Genomic DNA, 22,602 nt, shown 5'->3' with positions numbered 1-22,602 from the left:
CCACTGAGATACAGCAAAGCAGCAGCAGTTTGAAAAACTGGGGTATAGGGACACCTGGATGGTTCAGTCGGTTAAGCTTCTGACTCTTGGTTTTAGCTCAGGTCATGATCTCATGGTTTCATAAGTTTGAGCCCCACATCAGGCTCTGTGCTGACAGTGCAGAGCCTGCTTGGGATTCTATCTCTCCCCTCTCCCTCTGCCCCTCCCCACAGTGCTGTCTCTTTCGGAAGGAAGGAAGGAAGGAAGGAAGGAAGGAAGGAAGGAAGGAAGGAAGGAAGGAAGGAAGGAAGGAAAGAAGGAGGGAAGGAAGGAAGGAAGGAAGGAAGGTAGGAAGGAAAGAAGGAGGGAAGGAAGGAAGGAAGGAAGGAAGGAAGGAAGGAAGGAAGGAAGGAAGGAAGGAAGAGAGGCAAAAATGGGGTATATGGGGGGGACTTATTTACTAATCTGAGAGTGTGTGCTGGAGGCGCAGGAATCTTTGGAGATGTTTCCAAGAACAAAAGAAGTGGCAAGTATCATTTCCTTCCAGCCTATATACACAACACCTTTGGAGAGCAGTGCAGTGCAAATACTCTCCACCTAGCTTGCTAACAGCACTCTCCACCCCTGTGCTCTTTTGCAGACCCACCCCCTCGTGCCCAGTCACAGCTGAAGTTCGCCAGAGTGGCAGAAGGTCCCTTCCAGAGCACCAATACAGATCTTGTTGTCACTGAGTGTCCCACCACACGGTGGTTTCATGCAGACTTGCCCACTACAACAGACCCTTGACAAAAATCCATCCAAAACAGTGCCACAAGCCTGGCGATATGCAAACAGCATTCACAAGGGCCAGCAACACCCCAAGGTGATACCTGCCCCAAGAGAGAGTTAAAACCACACCTACCAGCTCAGTAGTGGCCTGATATCTGGTCTGACTATAGGCCCCACCCACCAACAAAAGCTTCTCAATGAAAGCTTCTCAACAGACAACACAGGTAAAGTACCCCGAAGTTCAGTGCTATTGCGTTTCTGGCAAACACCTGGTCAGACTCAACTCAAGCCCAAGGTGGCCCCAGACTGGCCCACTAACAACAAAGGGACCAAACTTTTCCCGCAACAAGCAAAGGGAACAATTGCAGATGACTGGACTGAAGGCAAGCATGGCTCAGCCACAACAGTAAGGCACATGAAACACACACGAGATACCCATGAAGTGCCAGGTTCTGGTGAACAGAGAACATTGTACTGCAGGGCACCAGAGGACCTCTTTTTCATAAAGCCACTGTCTTCAAGAGCTAGAGATGTAGCTAACTTTCCTAACACATAGAAGCAGATACAGAGAGGTGGACAAAATGAGGAGACAGAGGAATATGTTTCAAATGAAAGAGCAGGACAAAAATCACAGCAAGGGAGTTAAATGAAATGGAGAGAAGTAATATGCCTGATAGAGAATTTAAAGTAATGGCCATAAAGATATTCACTGGACTTGAGAAAAGAGTGGAGAACCTCAGTGAGACCCTCAACAAAGAGATAAAAAAACATAAATAAGAAATCAGAGATGAAGAACTCAATAACTGAAGTCAAAAATACACTAGTGGGGATCAATAAGCAGAAGAATGGATCAGCAAGCTGGAGGAAAGAGTTATAGACAGTGATCAAGTTAACCAGGAGAGAGAAAAAAAATTAAAAAAGGAAAATAGATTAAGGAAACTCAGCAACACCATCGAGCATAAAAACATTCAAGTTATAGGGGAAGGAAAAGAGAAAATGGGGCAGAAAAGTTATTTGAAGAAATAATTCCTTAAAACTTCCCTAATTTGGGAAAGAAAATAGATATCAGATCCAGGAGGCCCAGAGAGCCCCCAACAATATCAACCCAAGGAGGTCCACATCAAGATATACAGTAATTAAAATGGCAATAAGTAGTGATAAAGAGAGAATGTGAAGGCGGCAAGAGAAAAGAAAATGGTTACATACAAGGAAAAACCTATAAGGCTATAAACTGATTTTTCAGCAGAAATTTTTCAGGCCAGAAGGTAGTGACGTGATATATTCAAAGTGTTGAAAGAAAAAAAAAATCTATGATCAAGAATATTCTATCCAGCAAGACTGTCTTTCAGAATGGAAGGAGAGATAAAGGGAAAAGATAAAAATGCTAAAGGAATTCATCACCACTAAATTAGTCTCACAAGAAATGTTTAAGAGGACTCTTTGAGTGGAAAGAAAAGATTATAAGCAGGAATAAAAATAAGAAGCACAAAAGCAGTAAAATTAAGTATATCTATAAAAACTATTCAAGGGATTCACAATATAAAAGGATGTAAAGTATGACACCATATGCCTAAAACATGCAGGGAGAGGAGTAAAAATTTAGTGCTTTTAGAATGGGCTCAAACTTAAGTGACCATCAACTTAATACAGATGGCTAAGCATAAGATGTTATATATAAACCTAATGGCAACCACAAAGCAAAAACCAGTAATATATATGCAAAAATGAAGAGAAAGGAATCCAAGTATATCATTAAAGAGACCAAACAAATTATGAAAGAGAGCAAGAGAAGAAAAGAACAGAGAACTCTTAAATTACTTTGTATATAAATGGATTTTGTATGTAAATGGACTAAATACTCCAACTGAAAGACACAGAGTGACAGAATGGATAAAGAACCAAGACCCATATATATTCTTCCTACAAGAGACTAATTTCAGACCTAAAGACATACAGATTGAATGTGAAGAGATGGGAAAGCGTTTATCATGCATATGGAAGTGAAAAGGACGCAGGGGTAGCAATATTTATATCAGAAAAAATAGACTTTAAGACAAAGACTGTAACAAAAGACAAAGGAGGACAGTGCGTAATCATAAAAAGAACAATTTAACAAGAAGATATAACAATTGTAAACAGTTATGTGCCCAAAATAGGAGTAACCAAATACATACAGCAGCTAATAACAAACATAAAGAAAGTAATCAATAGTAATACAATTATAAAGGGGACTTTCTAAACAGATAATCAACAAGGAAACAGTGGCTTTGAATGACACATTGGATCAGAATGATTTTACATTCAGAACATTCCATCCTTAAAGAGCAGAGTACACATTCTTTTCATGTGCACATGGAACATTCTCCAGAATAGATCAAGTTAGGCCACAAAACAAAGCTTAATGAATTTAAGAAGACTGAAGTCATACCATGCATCCTTTTGAATCACAATGCTTGGAAACTAGAAATCAACACAAGAAAAAATCTGGAAAGGACACAAATACATGGACGTTAAATAACATACTACCAAACAATGAACAAGTCAACCAAGAAATCAAAAAGGAAATTAAAAAAAATACAAGGAAACAAATGAAAATCAAAACACAATGGTAAAAGTCTTTGGGATACAGCAAAAGCTGTTCTAAGAGGAAAGTTTATAGCAAACAGCTCGAAAAAGAACAAAAAAAAACCCCAAACACTGGAAGTGAGGAAATAATAAAGATTAGAGAAGAAATAAATTAAAAAAAAATTTTAAAAACAATAGAACAGATCAATGAAACCAGGAGTAGGTTATTTGATGACATCAACAAAATTGATAAACCTTTATCCAGACTCATTGAGGGGTGGGGAGGACTCAATCAAAATCAGAAATAAGAGATGAGCAGCGACTCACCAAACAGAAATACAAAGGATTACAGGGATTGTTATGAAAAATTTTATGCCAACAAATGGGACAACCTAGAAGAAATGAAAAAATTCCTAGAAACATATAACCGAATGAATCAGGAAGAAACAGAAAATTTGAACTGACTGGTTATCTAATGAAACTGAATCAGTAATCAAAAAACTGCCAACATACAAACGACCAGGACCAGATGGATTCACAGGTGATTTCTACCAAACATTTGGAGAAGAGTTACTATCTATTCTTCTCAAACTATTCCAAAAAACAGAAGGAAAGCTTCCAAATTCATTGTAGGGCACCAGCATTACCCTGACACCAATCTAGATAAAGACACTACAAGAAAAGAAAACTACAGGCCAATATCTTTGATGAACATAGATGCAAAAATCCTCAACAAAATATTAGCAAACAACCAACAATATATCAAAAAAAAATCATTCACTGCAATCAATGGGGATTTATTCCTGTGATGTAAGGGTGGTTTGCAAATCAAGCAATGTGATACATTACATCAATAAGAGAAAGAATAAAAACCAAATGATCATTTCAATAGATTCAGAAAAAGCATTGGACAAATTACAACATCCAATCATGATAAAAGCCCTCAACAAAGTAGGTTTAGAGGGAACATACCTCAACATAATAAAGGCCATAATGAAAACCCACAGCTAATATCATACTCAATAATTAAATGCTATGCACTTTTCCTCTAAGGTCAGGAACAAGACAAGGATGTACACTCTCACCACTTTTATTCAACATAATACTAGAAGTTCAAGCTACAACAATCAGACAAGAAAAATAAGAGACATCATTACAGGTAATAAAGAAGTAAACTTTCACTATTTGCACATGACATGATATTATACATATAAAACCCAGAAAGCTACTACAACTGTTAAATAAATTCAGTAAAGTCACAGGATACAAAATCAATATACAGAAGTCTGTTGCATTTCTATACACTTAAAATGAAGTAGCAGAAAGAGAAATTAAAATCACAATCCCATTTACAATGGCATCAAAAAGAATGAAATACATATGAATAAATTTAACCAAGGAGATGAAAGACCTGTTCTCTGACAACTACAAAATACTGATAAAAGAAATTGAAGATGAAACCAATGGAAAGCTATTCCATACTCATGGAGTGGGAGAACAAATATTGTTTATACACTGATACTACCCAAAGCAATCTACAAATTTAATTCAATCCCTATCAAATTACCAACAGCATTTTTCAAAAAATTAGAACAATCCAAAAATGTGTATGAAACCACCGAAGATCCTGAATACCAAGAGCAATCTTGAAAAAGAACAAAACTGGAGGTATCATAATCCTGTATTTCAAGATATACTACAAAGCTGCAATAATCAAAATGCTATGGTACTGGCACAAAAATAGACACATAGATCAATGGAACATAATAGGGAACCCATAAATAAACTCACAATTATATGGTCAATTAATCTATGACAAAGGAAGCAAGAATATGCAATGGGAACACGATTGTCTCTTTGGCAAATGGTGATGGGAAACTGGACACCTAGGTGCAAAAAAATGAAACTGGACCACTTTCTCACACCGTACACAAAAACAAACTCAAAATAGATTAAAGACCTAAATATGAGACCGGAAATCATAACGGTCCCAGAAGAGAGCACAGAGAGTAATTTCTCCTACTGGGTGTAACAGCAGTATCCTAGATATGACTTCGGAGGCAAGGGAAATTAAAATGAAAATAAACTATTGGGTCTATATCAAAATAAAAAGTTTCTGCAGAGCAAAGGAAGCAACCAACAAAACTGAAAGACAAGCTGCTGAGTGGGAGAGGTTATTTGCAAATGACATATCTGAAAAAGGGTTAGTTTCCAAAATATATAAAGAACTTCTTAAACTCAATACCCAAGAAATCAAATAATACAATTAAAAATGGGCAGAAGACATGAATAGACATTTCTCCAAGGAAAATGATCAGATGGCTAACAGACATAAGAAAACATGCTCAACATCACTAATTATCAGGAGAATGCAAATCAAAACCACAATGAGATACCACCTCACTCCTGTCAGAATGCCTACAATAAAAAACACAAGAAACAACAGTGTTGGCAAGGATGTAGAGAAAAAGAAACATCTCATGCCACTGTTGGTAGGAATACATATCGGTGCAGCCACTGTGGAAAATAGTATGAAAGTTTCTCAAAAATTAAAAATAGAATTACCACACAATCCAGTAATTTCACTACTGGGTATTACCCAAGGATTTTGAAAACACCAATTCAAACAAGTAAAAGTTTCCCTCTGTACATAGCTTTTGTTGTTTATATAATACAAAAAGCATTAATGCTAAGTAGCATGATTACATGCAATACATAAATATGAACTATCTGTACACATCTGAAGATCTAACTGAGAACTAAGGCACATAGAATTGAAAACTAAACAGAATGCTTTAATGTAAGTAAAAACTAGGACTGCACACTGCAATAAATCAGAAGTCCCTCATGTGCTATAACTTTATAGCTAAAGTTAAGCATTACAACACTAATGTAACCATATTCACTTATATATAAAATCACAAGTTTCATACATCACAAAACCTTCCATTAACACAGACGTGATATTATCAGACAGGCATCAGTATAATGCCTCTTCTGCATTTTGCATATTGTTATGCAGTACACCCAAGTACACTAGAGTCCTATACCCAAGTACAATTAAAATGTTAAAGAATCTCTGTGCAAGTGGTGCTGGATACTACTAAGAAGTGTACTGCAGCCATATTGGTTATGATTTTCAGTGCAGATGGATACAGTTACATTAAGAGCTGAAGTACTTTAAAAGCTTAAAATATTCTTTCCTGAACCAAAATATTCAAAAAAAGGTACACATGAAAATTAACTTTTCAGAAACCTTTGCAACTTAAAATTCAGATGCATGTTATTCAGTAGAGCCCCTACATGTAAAAATAAAATGTAGTTTTAATTTCTTCTTGTAAACAGATTAATCCTAGTTTAGTCCTGTGCTACACAACAATTTGAGCAAAAAGAGTAATGCAGACATCTTCTGGGGCAGGCCAGCACAATAAGCTTCAAAGAAAGCTCAAGACCCTGCTGGCTTGATGGTTATATTCACGATAACCAGTTGCCATGCTTACCTTTCACAGAATGTCCTATTTTACAGCTTCTAGAAGACCAATTAGTCAGGCTTACATATGGCACCAAATAACAGTTTCATAGAAAGATCTGATCCTCTTTTTTTTTTTTTCCCTTCCCCTCCCCCATGGGTTTCTGTTACGTTTCTCAGGATCCACATAAGAGTGAAACCATATGGTATCTGTCTTTCTCTGTATGGCTTATTTCACTTAGCATCACACTCTCCAGTTCCATCCACGTTGCTACAAAAGGCCAGATTTCATTTTTTCTCATTGCCACGTAGTATTCCATTGTGTATATAAACCACAATTTCTTTATCCATTCATCAGTTGATGGACATTTAGGCTCTTTCCATAATTTGGCTATTGTTGAGAACAAACTGAGGGTTGATGGGGGGTGGGAGGGAGGGCAGGGTGGGTGATGGGTATTGAGGAGGGCACCTTTTGGGATGAGCACTGGGTGTTGTATGGAAACCAATTTGACAGTAAATTTCATATATTAAAAAATAAATAAATAAATAAATAAATAAATAAATAAATAAAAAGAAAAAGAAAGATCTGATCCTCTTTCTCGTTTTCCTCCTACTTCCAGAGAACATGTTGTGGAAATTAATAGGGTGAACTTTAACTATGGTAGAAGTAGAATGCCAGTCCTTTTCTGGTGTATCATTGAAAAAAAATACAGGCATATAACACCAGCCAAAGATTATACCTTGATTACATTCACAAATACTGCAAACATGAAGAGATTTCATGTATTATGCTTAGCATGTGGAAACTAAATTTTGTCCCTGTTATCTGTGTATTTCAATTTGCTGTGAAGATTTTCATCCACCTTTTTTCAGGGGAGGACATATCTGTGTTGTAGGGCTGTGTCTATCCAATTCCGCTTCTAACAAATACTCAAATATCCTAAAATACCAATTATAAGATAGACAAGGAAAAATCTGGAGAACATCAAATGAAAATAGCCATGCATCTGCTCTTTAATGTTTTCCTATGATATATTAAAATAAAAACATTTCAGTCTCAGAGGAAAAAAATAAAAAAGTTAATCTACAATGTCACAAGACAAACTCAAGTTTATGTACAATGTCTTCCAATCCTTCAAAGAACGGATAAGACTAGGGTGTAAAAAGACTTTTCTGAGTATTCCAACTTATTTTATGAACCTATCGTTGTCTCAATACCAAAACTGGATGTGGTAGCACAAATAACTCCAAAATACTACAGGCCAATGTCACTTGTAAAACTATATGCAATAATCCTACATAAAAATTAGCATATCAAACACAGGCTACAATATTCTCATATAACACATTATAATTAAGTAGAATTTATGCTAAGAATACAAATATATCCACACTGGATACTCTATTAATGGTGTTTAACAGAAAGATTAAAAGAGGAATTCATTATACATCCCCATTGTGGGGGATTAGATATTCTCTGAGTTTTTCTATTTTTCCCACCAAGGTGGGGAATATCACTAAAAATTCAATTCTTGATGAAGTATTTCAGAAATCCCTACATGCCAAAATTTCCCTAAAACCATCAGAACATAGTGCATGTAATTGGTAATAAGAAAGACACAGGGGAAACACCTGTGTTGTTGTTGAGAGAAAGGTAAAAGTGGCTTGGTTCTCGGACTTATGCCATTTTCCCTGTTCAACAAGCTAGTGAATATCTAATGACAAAAACATTCACCATGGGACACATCTATCCTCCCATAGTCCCAGTTCAATCCCCAGTCTAGAATGAAACAGAGAAATGATAAAAGGGAAAAGGGTGAAACAGAGAGCTGAGAGGAAGTCTGCCTAAGTCAATATTTATTATAGTTATGATAGCTCAGCTCAAAAACATGTACACATTTCATACAGCTCTCTTATAAGAGAATTTGATTCGAAACTAGCCAACACTTATTTCAACATCCTTAAAAATCTTCAGATATTAAATCAGGTATGTTTTCTTTATTTTATATCAACAATTTTCTTGATCCATTTGCTTGGGATTTTCTCTTTGGGAAATGTTAATATGACCTTTAACTACAGAGAAAAACTTAGAGCAATGGCTTATAATATGTGGACTTACAGTTTTGTGAAAATTTCTTCACCCTGACGGCAAAATATTTACATCCATGTTAGTGTGGTACAGAAAATATAACTTGGGTATAATGGAAAATGGTTTAAGGATCAAGTTCTGTAACATTTGAGCTGATAGTTTTGGTTCTAAGTTTTTTTTTCTTCCAAAAATGGAGTAAAGGAGACATTACAAAAACATACTAACATCACTTTATATTTATCCTAGTTCATCCCAGCCGAGTCCAGCACCTAGACAAATTGGCATTCAGTAGAAGGATGCAGTGTCACTCTCTGTGAAGATTTCTGACATTTTTCTTCTCTTGTCTCCCATATCTATTTCTCATTCACTTTCACTAAAATAAAGTTGTCATTTCATAGGTGACTAATAAATTAAAAAAATATGGTAAAGAAGAGTTTTACTCCCAATCTTTTCTTAAACCCATACTTTATCCTTTTGAATATGAATTCCCTTCCCCACAAGAGAATGCTCCAGGGAAGATGCCCCTTCTCACTCCAAGTGATAATTATTGATCTAAATATTCTTTGGAATGGTTCCATTTTAGTTATGTTGTCACAGCATTCATTGTTCATTCACTTGACTGTTTTTTTTTTCATGCTTCTTTGGGGGGGAATCTCTGTAAAGTTCAATATAGCAACAACCCAGTTAGCAAATATTACCAGGGAACAAGGTTTTCCAGGTGAATAAATTTTAAGCTAGAATTTATCCCTTTAAGCAAAAAGCATTAACCATTTTAGAAAACAAAATATATATCACCCTCCTACCTTTGTAACTAGAAAGTGCTGTTATCACAAAGTGCATTTATGGTACATTTAGAAATATTTAATAGAGTTTTGCATCAACTTCTTAAACTAATTTCTCATTTTCCAATCTTGATAATTCCACTTGTCTATTCTTAAACTATACTCTTTAGGTTTCATTAGAGATTCTACTATCAATGACTGTGAAAAGAACTTTGAAGAACTGGAATGAGTTTCTGGATTTTTTACTTGCTAGTTGTATAATTTGAGCATATTAGTTAACCTCTCTGAGTCTTAATTTCCTTATATGAAAACTAAGGACAACAACTTCCTCCTCACCAGATTGTTGTGAACAGTTTGATGCTCATGTACTGCATGTAAAAACACTTTCAAGTTAAATAGTTTTTCCCACTGACATCACTTTTTTTTACCACAGTTTTTTTTTACAGAGATTGACACATCACTTCTAATTATAACACAAAAATTGAAAAGTGAGAGACTTCTTTCTTAAAAATATATAAAAAAATTGCCTTCCTTTCAGTTAAAATATTCTTGTGTTTCTAAACACAAATTAAAAAAAAAATCAATCTCAAATCCTTTTCTGTCTCTTTGGAAATGTTTTCCCCATTCTTCCAAAGAAGTTGCAGACAGAACAGAGGCAGAATTGATTATTTTATAATCTATCAGCAAGTTATTATCTCAATTGTGTATTATCTTATTTCTTATTGTTAATTATCTCAATTTTTGCCTAATGAGAAAGTATTGTGTTGTTGAATATTTTTCAAAGAATGTACCTTATTTTAGTAAGTTAGAGAAATCCTAATCGAAGCCTACAAATTCTCTATCTTGGATATAATTACTTCCTTTGGAAGTTTTCTGCATGTTATAACATGCAGAACTATAGTTTTATAGTTATAGTTATAGTTATACTTATAACAACTATAACATGTTATAGTTGGCCTTCAAGTGGTCTACTTTTCAACTACCTTAACTAAATCAGATCTTTGCATTTCATTGCTATAATTACCTTATATATCAATATTCTGTTCTGATGTATTTGCCATCTCTGTTTACTTATTTTCATATAATACAATGTTAGCTTCAAGGAAGTTGACTTCAAAACAGCTATCACAACTTCAGAGAAAATATGTATTAAACACTTTTAATGGTGTAGTTGTTGAGATTAAGTAGTAGACAAAGGACAGAGGCAAAGGAGAACCATATTAAAAGCCACAGTGAAAAAGATAAGTAAATGCAAACGTGGTCTCTTGAGAATTCTCTAAGACTCGAAGCTGCTTATTGGTAATCCCAAGTGGATAATGAACAGAAGCAGGGCAAGGAAGGTAGTACTAGGAAGGAAGGTGGTTTTGTAATAGTGATCTGTTATTTGCTTAGCATCAGATTTAACCCACAAATATATGAAATGGAGTTGTTGATTTACTACCTTTGCACCTCATAGCTTTCCTTCATTAGTAAGGACAACTGACAGAAGAAATATCTGTCAAAATTACAGATAAACTATTTCCTAATAGGACTAGCTCTAAATCATTTTAATGTTGAGACAAACCCTTCAGTATTGTGGCCTATTTTTCTTGCTGTTGATAATAATCTATTAATGTTTCTCTCTGTAGGTACTTCTCTTGTAGCCTGAGACCATGGATCAAGGAAATTATTCTAGGGTGGCTGAGTTTGTGTTGCTGGGACTCTGTAGTTCATGGAAGCTCCAGTATTTCTTCTTTGTGTTGTTTAACTTCTTGTACATTGCCATTGTACTTGGCAACCTCCTCATTGTCCTCACTGTGATTTCTGAACCTGCCCTGCACACACCCATGTACATCATGCTTGGTAACCTTTCTGTTCTTGATGTATTTCTAGCCACTTATGCAACTCCCAAGATGATTCATGACTTCCTTTATGAACCTAAGACTATCTCCTTTGAGGGCTGCATGGCCCAGATATTCTTGCTCCATGTCTTTGCTGGTGGTGAGATGGTGCTTCTTGTAGCCATGGCTTATGACAGGTATGTAGCCATATGCAAACCTCTCCATTATACAACCATCATGAACTTGTACAAGTGTACAGGCCTGGTGGTAGGCTCTTGGGTCATTGGGATCATGCACTCCCTGAGCCAGTTAGCTTTCACTATAAACTTGCCTTTCTGTGGCCCAAACATAGTGGACAGTTATTACTGTGACCTTACCTTGGTCATTAAACTTGCTTGCACAGATACTTATGTCCCTGAACTGTTGATGCTTTTGGACAGTGGTCTCATGGGGGTGACTTCATTCTTACTCTTGCTGATCTCTTACACAGTCATCCTAATCACTGTACAACATCATTCCTCAGTGGGCAGGGCCAAGGCCCACAGTATTCTGACTGCCCACATCACTGTAGTGACCCTCTTTTTCGGGCCCTGTATCTTCATCTATGCCTGGCCTTTCAGCAACTTCCCAGTGGATAAAGTCCTTTCTGTGTTCTCTACGGTCTTCACACCTATATTGAACCCCATTATCTACACACTGAGAAACAAAGAGATGAAATCAGCAATGCACAAGCTGAAGACCCGGTATGTGAGTTACAGGCTGCTTTCCCACCTGTCTCTCACAAGACTGGATTTGCTGAATTGAGCAGACAAGAAACTTAAGAAAACATTGACTTATTTTTCTCTTCTTGTTACCGTTGTTTTAAAAGTCACCTTATTTGTTTGAAATGATAAATGTTATGTATGTTCTTTGTTATATAGTTATAGTAAAGAAATCTCACATGATTATGCAGTTGCTAATCTAATAAATTGCTTATATATGCTACCTAAAATCAGTGACAGGATGTTTCACAAATTATTATGTAATTTAAATTTTATGAAATTAATTTCATAAAAATTTCAGTGGATATCCATATTGGATAAACAAAACGATGTTGTTTCTTTTTAAAAATGTTTACTTATTACTGAGAGAAAGAGAGAGAGAGAGAGGGAGGCAGAAAATCCCAGGCAGGCTCTGCACTGTCAGCATGGGGCCTGATGTGGAGCTTGAAATTACGAACAGTGAGATCATGACCTGAGCTGAAATCAAGAGTTGGATGCTTAACTGACTGAGCTACCCAGGTGCCCCCAAAATGCTGTTTCTTTTATGGTCTAAAATATTTCAAGTAATCTCTAATTTAGTTCCAGTAGTAAAAACAATCCTAATTGTATTCCTGTTTTCACACATTTAACATAAAAAAGTTTGTGCAATCCATCAAAAAAAATCCATTTAGCATTAAAAAATAACTTCACAAAAATTCAAGGTAAAACTCTTTTTTAATATTTAGTTATTTTGAGAGAGAGAGAGTGAGTGAGCAGGGGAGGGGCAGAGAGAGAGAGAGAGAGACAGAGAGAGACAGAGAGAGAGACAGAGAGAGAGAGACAGAGAGTCTCAAGCAGCTCTACACTGCCAGTGCCAAGCCTGACACAGGGCTCAAACTCATGAACCATGAGATCATGACCTGAGCCAAGATTAAGAGCAGGATACTCTTAGCAATCTACATATTCAATGCAATTCTAGTCAAAACTGCACCAGCATTCTTCTCAAAGATAGAACAAGCAATCCTAAAATTTGTATGGACCCACAAAAGGCCCCGAATAGCCAAAGTAATATTGAAGAAGACCACCAAAGCGGGAGGTATCACAATCCCAGACTTTAGCCTCTACTACAAAGCTGTAATCATCAAGACGGCATGGTATTGGCACAAAAACAGACACATAGACCAATGGAATAGAATAGAGAACCCAGAAATGGACCCACAAACGTATGGCCAACTCATCTTTGACAAAGCAGGAAAGAATATCCAATGGAAAAAAGATAGTCCCTTTAACAAATGGTGCTTTAACAGACAGCAACATGCAGAAGAATGAAACTAGACCACTTATACCATTCACAAAAATAAACTCAAAATGGGTAAAATACCTAAATGTGAGACAGGAAACCATCAAAACCCTAGAGGAGAAAGCAGGAAAAAACCTCTCTGACCTCAGCTGCAGCAATTTCTTACTTGACACAGCTCCAAAGTCAAGGGAATTAAAAGCAAAAAATGAACTATTGGGACCTCATGAAGATAAAAAGCCTCTGCACAGCAACAGAAACAATCAACAAAACTAAAAGGCAACCAATGGAAAGGGAAAAGATATTTGCAAATGACATTTCGAACAAAGGGGTGGTATCCAAAGTCTATAAATAACTCACCAAACTCCATACCTGAAAAACAAATAACCCAGTGAAGAAATGGGCAGAAGACATGAATAGACACTTCTCTAAAGAAGAAATCCAGATGGCCAGCAGGCACATGAAAAGATGCTCAACGTCACTCCTCATTAGGGAAATACAAATCAAAACCACACTGAGATACCACATCATGCCAGTCAGAGTGACTAAAATGAACAAATCAGGAGACTATAGATGCTGAAGAGGATGTGGAGAAATGGGAGCCCTCTTGCACTGTTGGTGGGAATGCAAACTGGTGCAGCCACTCTGGAAAACAGTGTGGAGGTTCCTCAAAAAATTAAAAATAGATCTACCCTATGACCCAGCAATAACACTGCTAGGAATTTACCCAAGGGATACAGGAGTGCTGATGCATAGGGGCACTTGTACCCCAATGTTTATAGCAGCACTCTCAACAATAGCCAAATTATGGAAAGAGACTAAATGTCCATCAACTGATGAATGGATAAAGAAATTGTGGTTTATATACACAATGGAGTACTACGTGGCAATGAGAAAGAATGAAATATAGCCCTTTGTAGCAACGTGGATGGAACTGGAGAGTATTATGCTAAACGAAATAAGTCAGGCAGAGAAAGACAGATACCATATGTTTTCACTCATATGTGGATCCTGAGAAACTTAACAGAAGACCAGTGGGGAGGGGAAGGGGGAAAAAAGTTACAGAGAGGGAAGGAGGCAAAACATAAGAGACTCTTAAATACTGAGAACAAACAGGGTTGATGGAGGGGGGAGAGGGGAAAGTCGGTGATGGGCATTGAGGAGGGCACCTGTTGGGATGAGCACTGGGTGTTGTATGACACCAATTTGACAATAAATTTTATATATAATTTATATATATATAAATATAAATATATATATAAAAAACAATATATTTTATATATGAATTTTTATATACTCTTTTATAAAAGAGTAGGATACTTAACTGACAGAGACACCCAGGTGCCCCTCAAGGTAATACTTTTAAAATTCACCTTCATCTTTTCTGCCCCTCATACAGAACTTAAGAGTCTTCACACACATTTTTGTACAGCTTTATAAAATTACTTGATGTTGGTTTGGTACCATTTATTCTTCTTACCATTTTATTTGTAAAATTGTGTTGACATCAAAATATGGGAGCACATGAAGCTTCAGACATCTGACAATAAGACCATGTGAAAACAGAATGAGACTCCCATCATACATGCTCTGTATCAAGTATTTTTGGGGCACACCAGTCTAAAGGGAAGGCAGGAAATGCAAATGTAGTTACTTTGGAGATCACTAAACATTATGAACTGGAAACATATTTTGTTGCCGCCGTGTCATGTACCACCCCAACTTCCTCCAAGATGGTCTCACTCTAGAATGGTAACCTCAACTGATAAAAAAAAAATACAGTCTAACATTTACTCTGGGGAGGTATACTACTCATGCTATACAATCACTGGGACTGTGAGTGTAACCTGTCCCAAGAACTTCATCGTGGGACACTGTCACTGTCATCTTAGATTTTTAGGTTGTACCGTACTGTTGCTTCTTTCTTGGTATTATCATTATAATCAAAGATTACCCAGACAGCAATGACTGCTACGGATATGCCACATGCAGTATCTTTTTGTCATACTGTGAAAACTGTATTAACTCTATAACTCCATAGTAAGGAAAAGTTATTGGAGTTGCCTTGTGTTCTTCCTTTTTAAAATTTTGTATTTAAAACATTTTTTATTATTTATTTTTTGAGAGATAGAGCATGAGCAGGGGAGGGGCAAAGAGAGAGGGGAACACAGAATCCAAAGCAGGCTCCAGGCTCTGAGCTGTCAGCACAGAGTCCAACACGGGGCTTGAACTCACAAACTGTGAGATAATGAGCTGAGCCAGAGTCAGATCCTTAACTGACTGAGCCACCCAGGCAACCCCTGTGTTCTTCCTTAAAATCACATATTATCCTTGGTTCTTCTTGAGGCTTTATGCCAATTATTCTGCTCATTTCACAATACAAGGGTTTCTTTTGTAAACACCCAAATCAGGATCATCCACACCACTGCATGCTTCAAGTAAAGTAGCAGGAAACACCATGCATTATAAACTGAGCCCTTCTGTTCAAAAAGTACAGGGCAGACTACGAGATTATTCTATGAATCTCTGGAAAATTATTAAAGTTTGCCATGAACCCATCACAGGAACTTAAATCAGATGCACTGAACATATATTCCAATGAATATGTATTCCTCTGGTTTTGGAAAAAACCTTAAATCCTGGACTAGGATGCTGGGCATGACATTTTGGAACTCTGTCATTTAGAGTATGAAGTATAGCTCACATTGTGAATAAGAAAAGTATAGTTGAGCTGATCAGGAGCAGATGGGAGTTTACCAGCACAGATGGAGGTGGCCAAGGGGATAAAGGCAGCAGGAACACTGAGCCAGGTCCCCACCCAGGCTACACAGCCAGGTAACAGCAACAGAGACAGGTGACAACTGGCCTAAAACACCTCATTTCTGCAGCAACACTTGAGTCAATTGTGGTCACTCAGGTTTTATATTGTTAAGTATACTGGTGTATTCCATACCTTATATCATAAACATTTTCTCAGATATTTAAAAGTCCTAATGTATCTGAAAAGGGATTAATATCCAAAATATATAAAGAACTTATACAACTCAGCATCAAAGATCCCCCAAACAATCTGAAAAATGGGCAGAGGTCCTGAATAGGCATTTTTCCAAAGAAGATATACAGATGACCAATAGATACATGAAAAGATGCTTGATATCACTAATCTTCAGGCAAATGCAAATCAAAACCACAATGAGAAATCATCTTACATCTGTAAGAATGGCTAGCATCAAAAGGAAAGAAATAAAAAGTGTTGGTGAGGATGTGGAAAAAAAGGAACCCTGGTGCACTGTTGGTGGGAATGTAAGTTAATATACTGTGAAAAACAGTATTAAGGTTCCTCAAAAACATAAAAAATAGAAATACTATATGATCCAATAATTCTGCTACTAGCTATTCACCTAAAGAAAACAAAACCACTAATTTGAAAAAATATGTGCACCCCTATGTTAAATGCAGCATTATTTAAAATAGTCAAGATAAGGAAGCAACCAAAGTGCTCATTGATAGATGAATAGATAAAGAAGATATGGTATATACACAATGGAATATTATTCAGCCATAAAAAGATGAGATTTTTGCCATTTGTGACAACACGGAGAGACCTAGAGAGTATGATATTAAGTAAATAAGTGAGAGAAAGATGAACAACATACAATTTCACTTCTATGTGGAATATAAAAAACAAACGAATAAGGAAACAAAGTGTATGATCAGACCTATAAATACAAAAACAATCTGATGGTTGCCATAGGGAAAAGATGGAGGCATGAGCAAAATGGGTAAGGGGAAGTGAGAGATAAAGGCTTGCAGTTATAGAACAGATAAGTCACAGGAATAAAAGGTACAGCATACGGAATACAGTCAATGATATTGAAATAGTGTTGCATGGTAAAAATGGTAGTTACACTTGTGGTGAGCATAGCATAACCTCAGGGTTGTTACAAAATTGTAATGGGATTCCTAATTTAAATAACTTTCTGCTGTTGTATTTTGAGGTCCCCCTATTGTTTTGTTACCACACCAACACTCCAATAAACATATTTTACATAAATAAATAAGTAAATTAATTTTGGAAACAAATTGTCAATATACCTCATATACTTCACACAATATCATAGTGTGGCTCAGTTTGGATTGCATAATTATTTGAAACTATTCGTGAATTTTGTTTATATAATATTCAGTTTCTCCACTCTGGAATATGGCAATCTATTTATTGAGGTCTGATTTTCTTTTACAGAAAAGTATTTAATTTTCTATACATGTACTTCTACAATATAATGTCCTCTTTTACTAAATTATTTATTCATTCAATTATGATAAGTAAACTAAAGGAGATGAGAAAATAAGAATTTAACCATAATGGAAAAAAAACCATTAAGTGTTCATTATTGTATTTTACATCTATTAATTTGAAAGTATATTCAATGGATTCTGTGTATCAAACACAAGTTAGGATCATGACTTATACTGCAAATGCCCAAAGAAGCACTCAGAATTATATTTTTCTCATCACCTTTTTCCAAGAGATGTAAGATTTTAATTCAAATTATACATGTTAAATACCTACTTATTACTTTAGGTCGCTGACAATGATAAATTTTAAATTAATTAAAATTCCCATATAGAAGAACCCGTCTTAGAGTAGCTTCCCAGAATAAATTTTAAAATTTATAATCATTGATTAGGTCATTACATATTTGGGCAGGTGTTTAAGATTTTCTTTCGTCTTTCTTTAGGCTAACATAATTTGATAGTTCCTTCATATACATGATTTTTTTTCAGCATCTCCATAACTTTCATTGTCTTCTGCATTTGTTACAAAACAAAAACAACCCAGATGATTTTTTTAATTCATCATTTTCTTTCATGGGCTTCAAGGTTTCAACTATTTTTTCCCTCACTTTTATGTACTCAATTTTGCTTTCCTTCTTGAACTTTTTCACCATTTACAGTTAATTTTTTAAAAAGAAACAGGAAAAAAGAAAAACCTTTTGTTATCAATTCTTCTCTAGCTCTTGATCCATTTCTCAACTTTGTCCTCGTCCATAAACAAAATATTTATAGGGAAACCTATGAAGACTTGTTCATGCTACCTCTAATAGTTGTCTTCTTTTTCTCTCTTGCGCCCAGTTCAGTAAGGCTTTTATCTCCATATCCACTAAAACTGCTTCTTTCAAGGTTACTAGTGACTTCTCTATTGCTATATCCAGAGATCAATTCCCAATCCTCATCCTACTTGATCACAGTTGTACAATATTTGATACAGCTGCTCACACTCTCCATTTGGCCTTTAGAAAACTGGCTTCCTTTATATATTTTTGGAGGTGCTTTCTGAATCTCTTTTGGATCCCTCCTCCTTTCTCTGACCTCTGAGACTACCCCAGAGCTCATTCCTTGAGAGTCTTTACCATGAGTCTTTCTCCACCATTGATCTCATTTAACTGCAAGGCTTTAAAAACTATATGGTGGGGTGAGAGAAGATGGCGGCTTAGGAGGATGCTGGGCTCACCCCTTGTCCTGCTGATCACTTAGATTCCACCTACACCTGCCTAAAGAACCCAGAAAACCGCCAGAGGATTAGCAGAACGGAGTCTCTGGAGCCAAGCGCAGACGAGAGGCCCACGGAAGAGGGTAGGAAGGCCGGTGAGGCGGTGCGCGCTCCACGGACTGGCGGGAGGGAGCTGGGGCGGAGGGGCGGCTCCCCGGCCAAGCGGAGCCCCCGTGTCTGGCTGGCAAAAGCGGAGGGGCCGGACGGACTGTGTTCCGACAGCACGCGTGACTTAGCGTCTGGGAGGTCATAAGTTAACAGCTCTGCTCAGAAAGCGGGAAGGCTAGAGGACAAAGGGAGGGAGAGTTGCTGAGCCCCAGGACGACAGAGCTCAGCTTGGCGGGGAACAAAGGCGCTCGCCAGCGCCATCTCCCCGTCCATCCCCCAGCCAAAATCACAAAGGGAACCAGTTCCTGCCAGGGAACTTGCTTGCTGGGCGCAAACACCCAACTCTGTGCTTCTGCAGAGCCAAACCTCCAGCAGCAGATCTGACTCCCTCCCACTGCCACAGGGCCCCTCCTGAAGTGGATCACTTAAGGAGAAGCAAGCTAAGCCTGCCCCTCCTGCCCCCGTGCACGTTGCCTACCCACCCCAGCTAATACACCAGATCCCCAGCACCACAAGCCTGGCAGTGTGCAAGTAGCCCAGATGGGCCACGCCACCCCACAGTGAATCCCGCCCCTAGGAGAGGGGAAGAGAAGGCACACACCAGTCTGACTGTGGCCCCAGAGGTGGGCTGGGGGCAGACATCAGGTCGGACTGCGGCCCCGCCCACCAACTCCAGTTATACACCACAGCACAGGGGAAGTGCTCTGCAGGTCCTCACCACTCCAGGGACTATCCAAAATGACCAAATGGAAGAATTCCCCTCAGAAGAATCTCCAGGAAATAACAACAGCTAATGAACTGATCAAAAAGGATTTAAATAATATAACAGAAAGTGAATTTAGAATAATAGTCATAAAATTAATCGCTGGGCTTGAAAACAGTATAGAGGACAGCAGAGAATCTCTTGCTACAGAGATCAAGGGACTAAGGAACAGTCACGAGGAGCTGAAAAGTGCTTTAAACGAAATGCAAAACAAAATGGAAATCACGACGGCTCGGATTGAAGAGGCAGAGGAGAGAATAGGTGAACTAGAAGATAAAGTTATGGAAAAAGAGGAAGCTGAGAGAAAGAGAGATAAAAAAATCCAGGAGTATGAGGGGAAAATTAGAGAACTAAGTGATACACTAAAAAGAAATAATATACGCATAATTGGTATCCCAGAGGAGGAAGAGAGAGGGAAAGGTGCTGAAGGGGTACTTGAAGAAATTATAGCTGAGAACTTCCCTGAACTGGGGAAGGAAAAAGTCATTGAAATCCAAGAGGCACAGAGAACTCCCTTCAGACGTAACTTGAATCGATCTTCTGCACGACATATCATAGTGAAACTGGCAAAATACAAGGATAAAGAGAAAATTCTGAAAGCAGCAAGGGATAAACGTGCCCTCACATATAAAGGTAGACCTATAAGACTCGTGACTGATCTCTCTTTTGAAACTTGGCAGGCCAGAAAGGATTGGCACGATATCTTCAGTGTGCTAAACAGAAAAAATATGCAGCAGAGAATCCTTTATCCAGCAAGTCTGTCATTTAGAATAGAAGGAGAGATAAAGGTCTTCCCAAACAAACAAAAACTGAAGGAATTTGTCACCACGAAACCAGCCCTACAAGAGATCCTAAGGGGGATCCTGTGAGACAAAGTACCAGAGACATCGCTACAAGCATAAAACATACAGACATCACAATGACTCTAAACCCGTATCTTTCTATAATAACACTGAATGTAAATGGATTAAATGCGCCAACCAAAAGACATAGGGTATCAGAATGGATAAAAAAACAAGACCCATCTATTTGCTGTCTACAAGAGACTCATTTTAGACCTGAGGACACCTTTAGATTGAGAGTGAGGGGATGGAGAACTATTTATCATGCTACTGGAAGCCAAAAGAAAGCTGGAGTAGCCATACTTATATCAGACAAACTAGACTTTAAATTAAAGGCTGTAACAAGAGATGAAGAAGGGCATTATATAATAATTACAGGGTCTATCCATCAGGAAGAGCTAACAATTATAAATGTCTATGTGCCGAATACAGGAGCCCCCAAATATATAAAACAATTACTCACAAACATAAGCAACCTTATTGATAAGAATGTGGTCATTGCAGGGGACTTTAACACCCCACTTACAGAAATGGATAGATCATCTAGACACAGGGTCAATAAAGAAACAAGGGCCCTGAATGATACATTGGATCAGATGGACTTGACAGATATATTTAGAACTCTGCATCCCAAAGCAACAGAATATACTTTCTTCTCGAGTGCACGTGGAACATTTTCCAAGATAGATCATATATTGGGTCACAAAACAGCCCTTCATAAGTTCACAAGAATTGAAATTATACCATGCATACTTTCAGACCACAATGCTATGAAGCTTGAAATCAACCACAGGAAAAAGTCTGGAAAACCTCCAAAGCATGGAGGTTAAAGAACACCCTACTGAAGAATGAGTGGGTCAACCAGGCAATTAGAGAAGAAATTAAAACATATATGGAAACAAACGAAAATGAAAATACAACAATCAAAACGCTTTGGGACGCAGCGAAGGCAGTCCTGAGAGGAAAATACATTGCAATCCAGGCCTATCTCAAGAAACAAGAAAAATCCCAAATACAAAATCTAACAGCACACCTAAAGGAAATAGAAGCAGAACAGCAAAGGCAGCCTAAACCCAGCAGAAGAAGAGAAATCATAAAGATCAGAGCAGAAATAAACAATATAGAATCTAAAAAACTGTAGAGCAGATCAACGAAACCAAGAGTTGGTTTTTTGAAAAAATAAACAAAATTGACAAACCTCTAGCCAGGCTTCTCAAAAAGAAAAGGGAGATGACCCAAATAGATAAAATCATGAATGAAAATGGAATTCTTACAACCAATCCCTCAGAGATACAAACAATTATCAGGGAATACTATGAAAAATTATATGCCAACAAATTGGACAACCTGGAAGAAATGGACAAATTCCTAAACACCCACACTCTTCCAAAACTCAATCAGGAGGAAATAGAAAGCCTGAACAGACCCATAACCAGCGAAGAAATTGAATCGGTTATCAAAAATCTCCCAACAAATAAGGTCCAGGACCAGATGGCTTCCCAGGGGAGTCTACCAGACGTTTAAAGCAGAGATAATACCTATCCTTCTCAAGCTATTCCAAGAAATAGAAAGGGAAGGAAAACTTCCAGACTCATTCTATGAAGCCAGTATTACTTTGATTCCTAAACCAGACAGAGACCCAGTAAAAAAAGAGAACTACAGGCCAATATCCCTGATGAATATGGATGCAAAAATTCTCAATAAGATACTAGCAAATCGAATTCAACGGCATATAAAAAGAATTATTCACCATGATCAAGTGGGATTCATTCCTAGGATGCAGGCCTGGTTCAACATTTGCAAATCAATCAACGTGATACATCACA

General features: G+C 37.3%; 1 protein-coding gene across 1 annotated transcript; it reads left to right on the top strand.

The window, feature by feature from the left end:
* Window positions 1-11,304: 11,304 nt before the first annotated feature.
* LOC131517941 (olfactory receptor 4K15-like) lies at window positions 11,305-18,850 on the top strand. The gene is made up of 2 exons (XM_058740566.1): window positions 11,305-12,219; window positions 18,728-18,850. The coding sequence occupies exons 1-2, from the start codon at window positions 11,305-11,307 to the stop codon at window positions 18,848-18,850; spliced, it is 1,038 nt and encodes a 345-aa protein (XP_058596549.1).
* The last annotated feature ends 3,752 nt before the right edge of the window (window positions 18,851-22,602 follow it).

This window comes from Neofelis nebulosa, chromosome 7 (assembly GCF_028018385.1).
Source record: "Neofelis nebulosa isolate mNeoNeb1 chromosome 7, mNeoNeb1.pri, whole genome shotgun sequence".
NCBI classification, from domain to species: domain Eukaryota; kingdom Metazoa; phylum Chordata; class Mammalia; order Carnivora; family Felidae; genus Neofelis; species Neofelis nebulosa.
The sequence above is the reverse complement of the archived record's forward strand: the minus strand, read 5'-3'. Positions and strand labels throughout refer to the sequence as shown.

Coding starts and splice junctions, on each gene's coding strand:
- LOC131517941 (XM_058740566.1), top strand. CDS start 11,305: ATGGATCAAGGAAATTATTCTAGGGTGGCTGAGTTTGTGTTGCTGGGA. Junction 12,220..18,727: donor ACAAGCTGAAGACCCGGTAT/GTGAGTTACAGG, acceptor CTATATCCAGAG/ATCAATTCCCAATCCTCATC.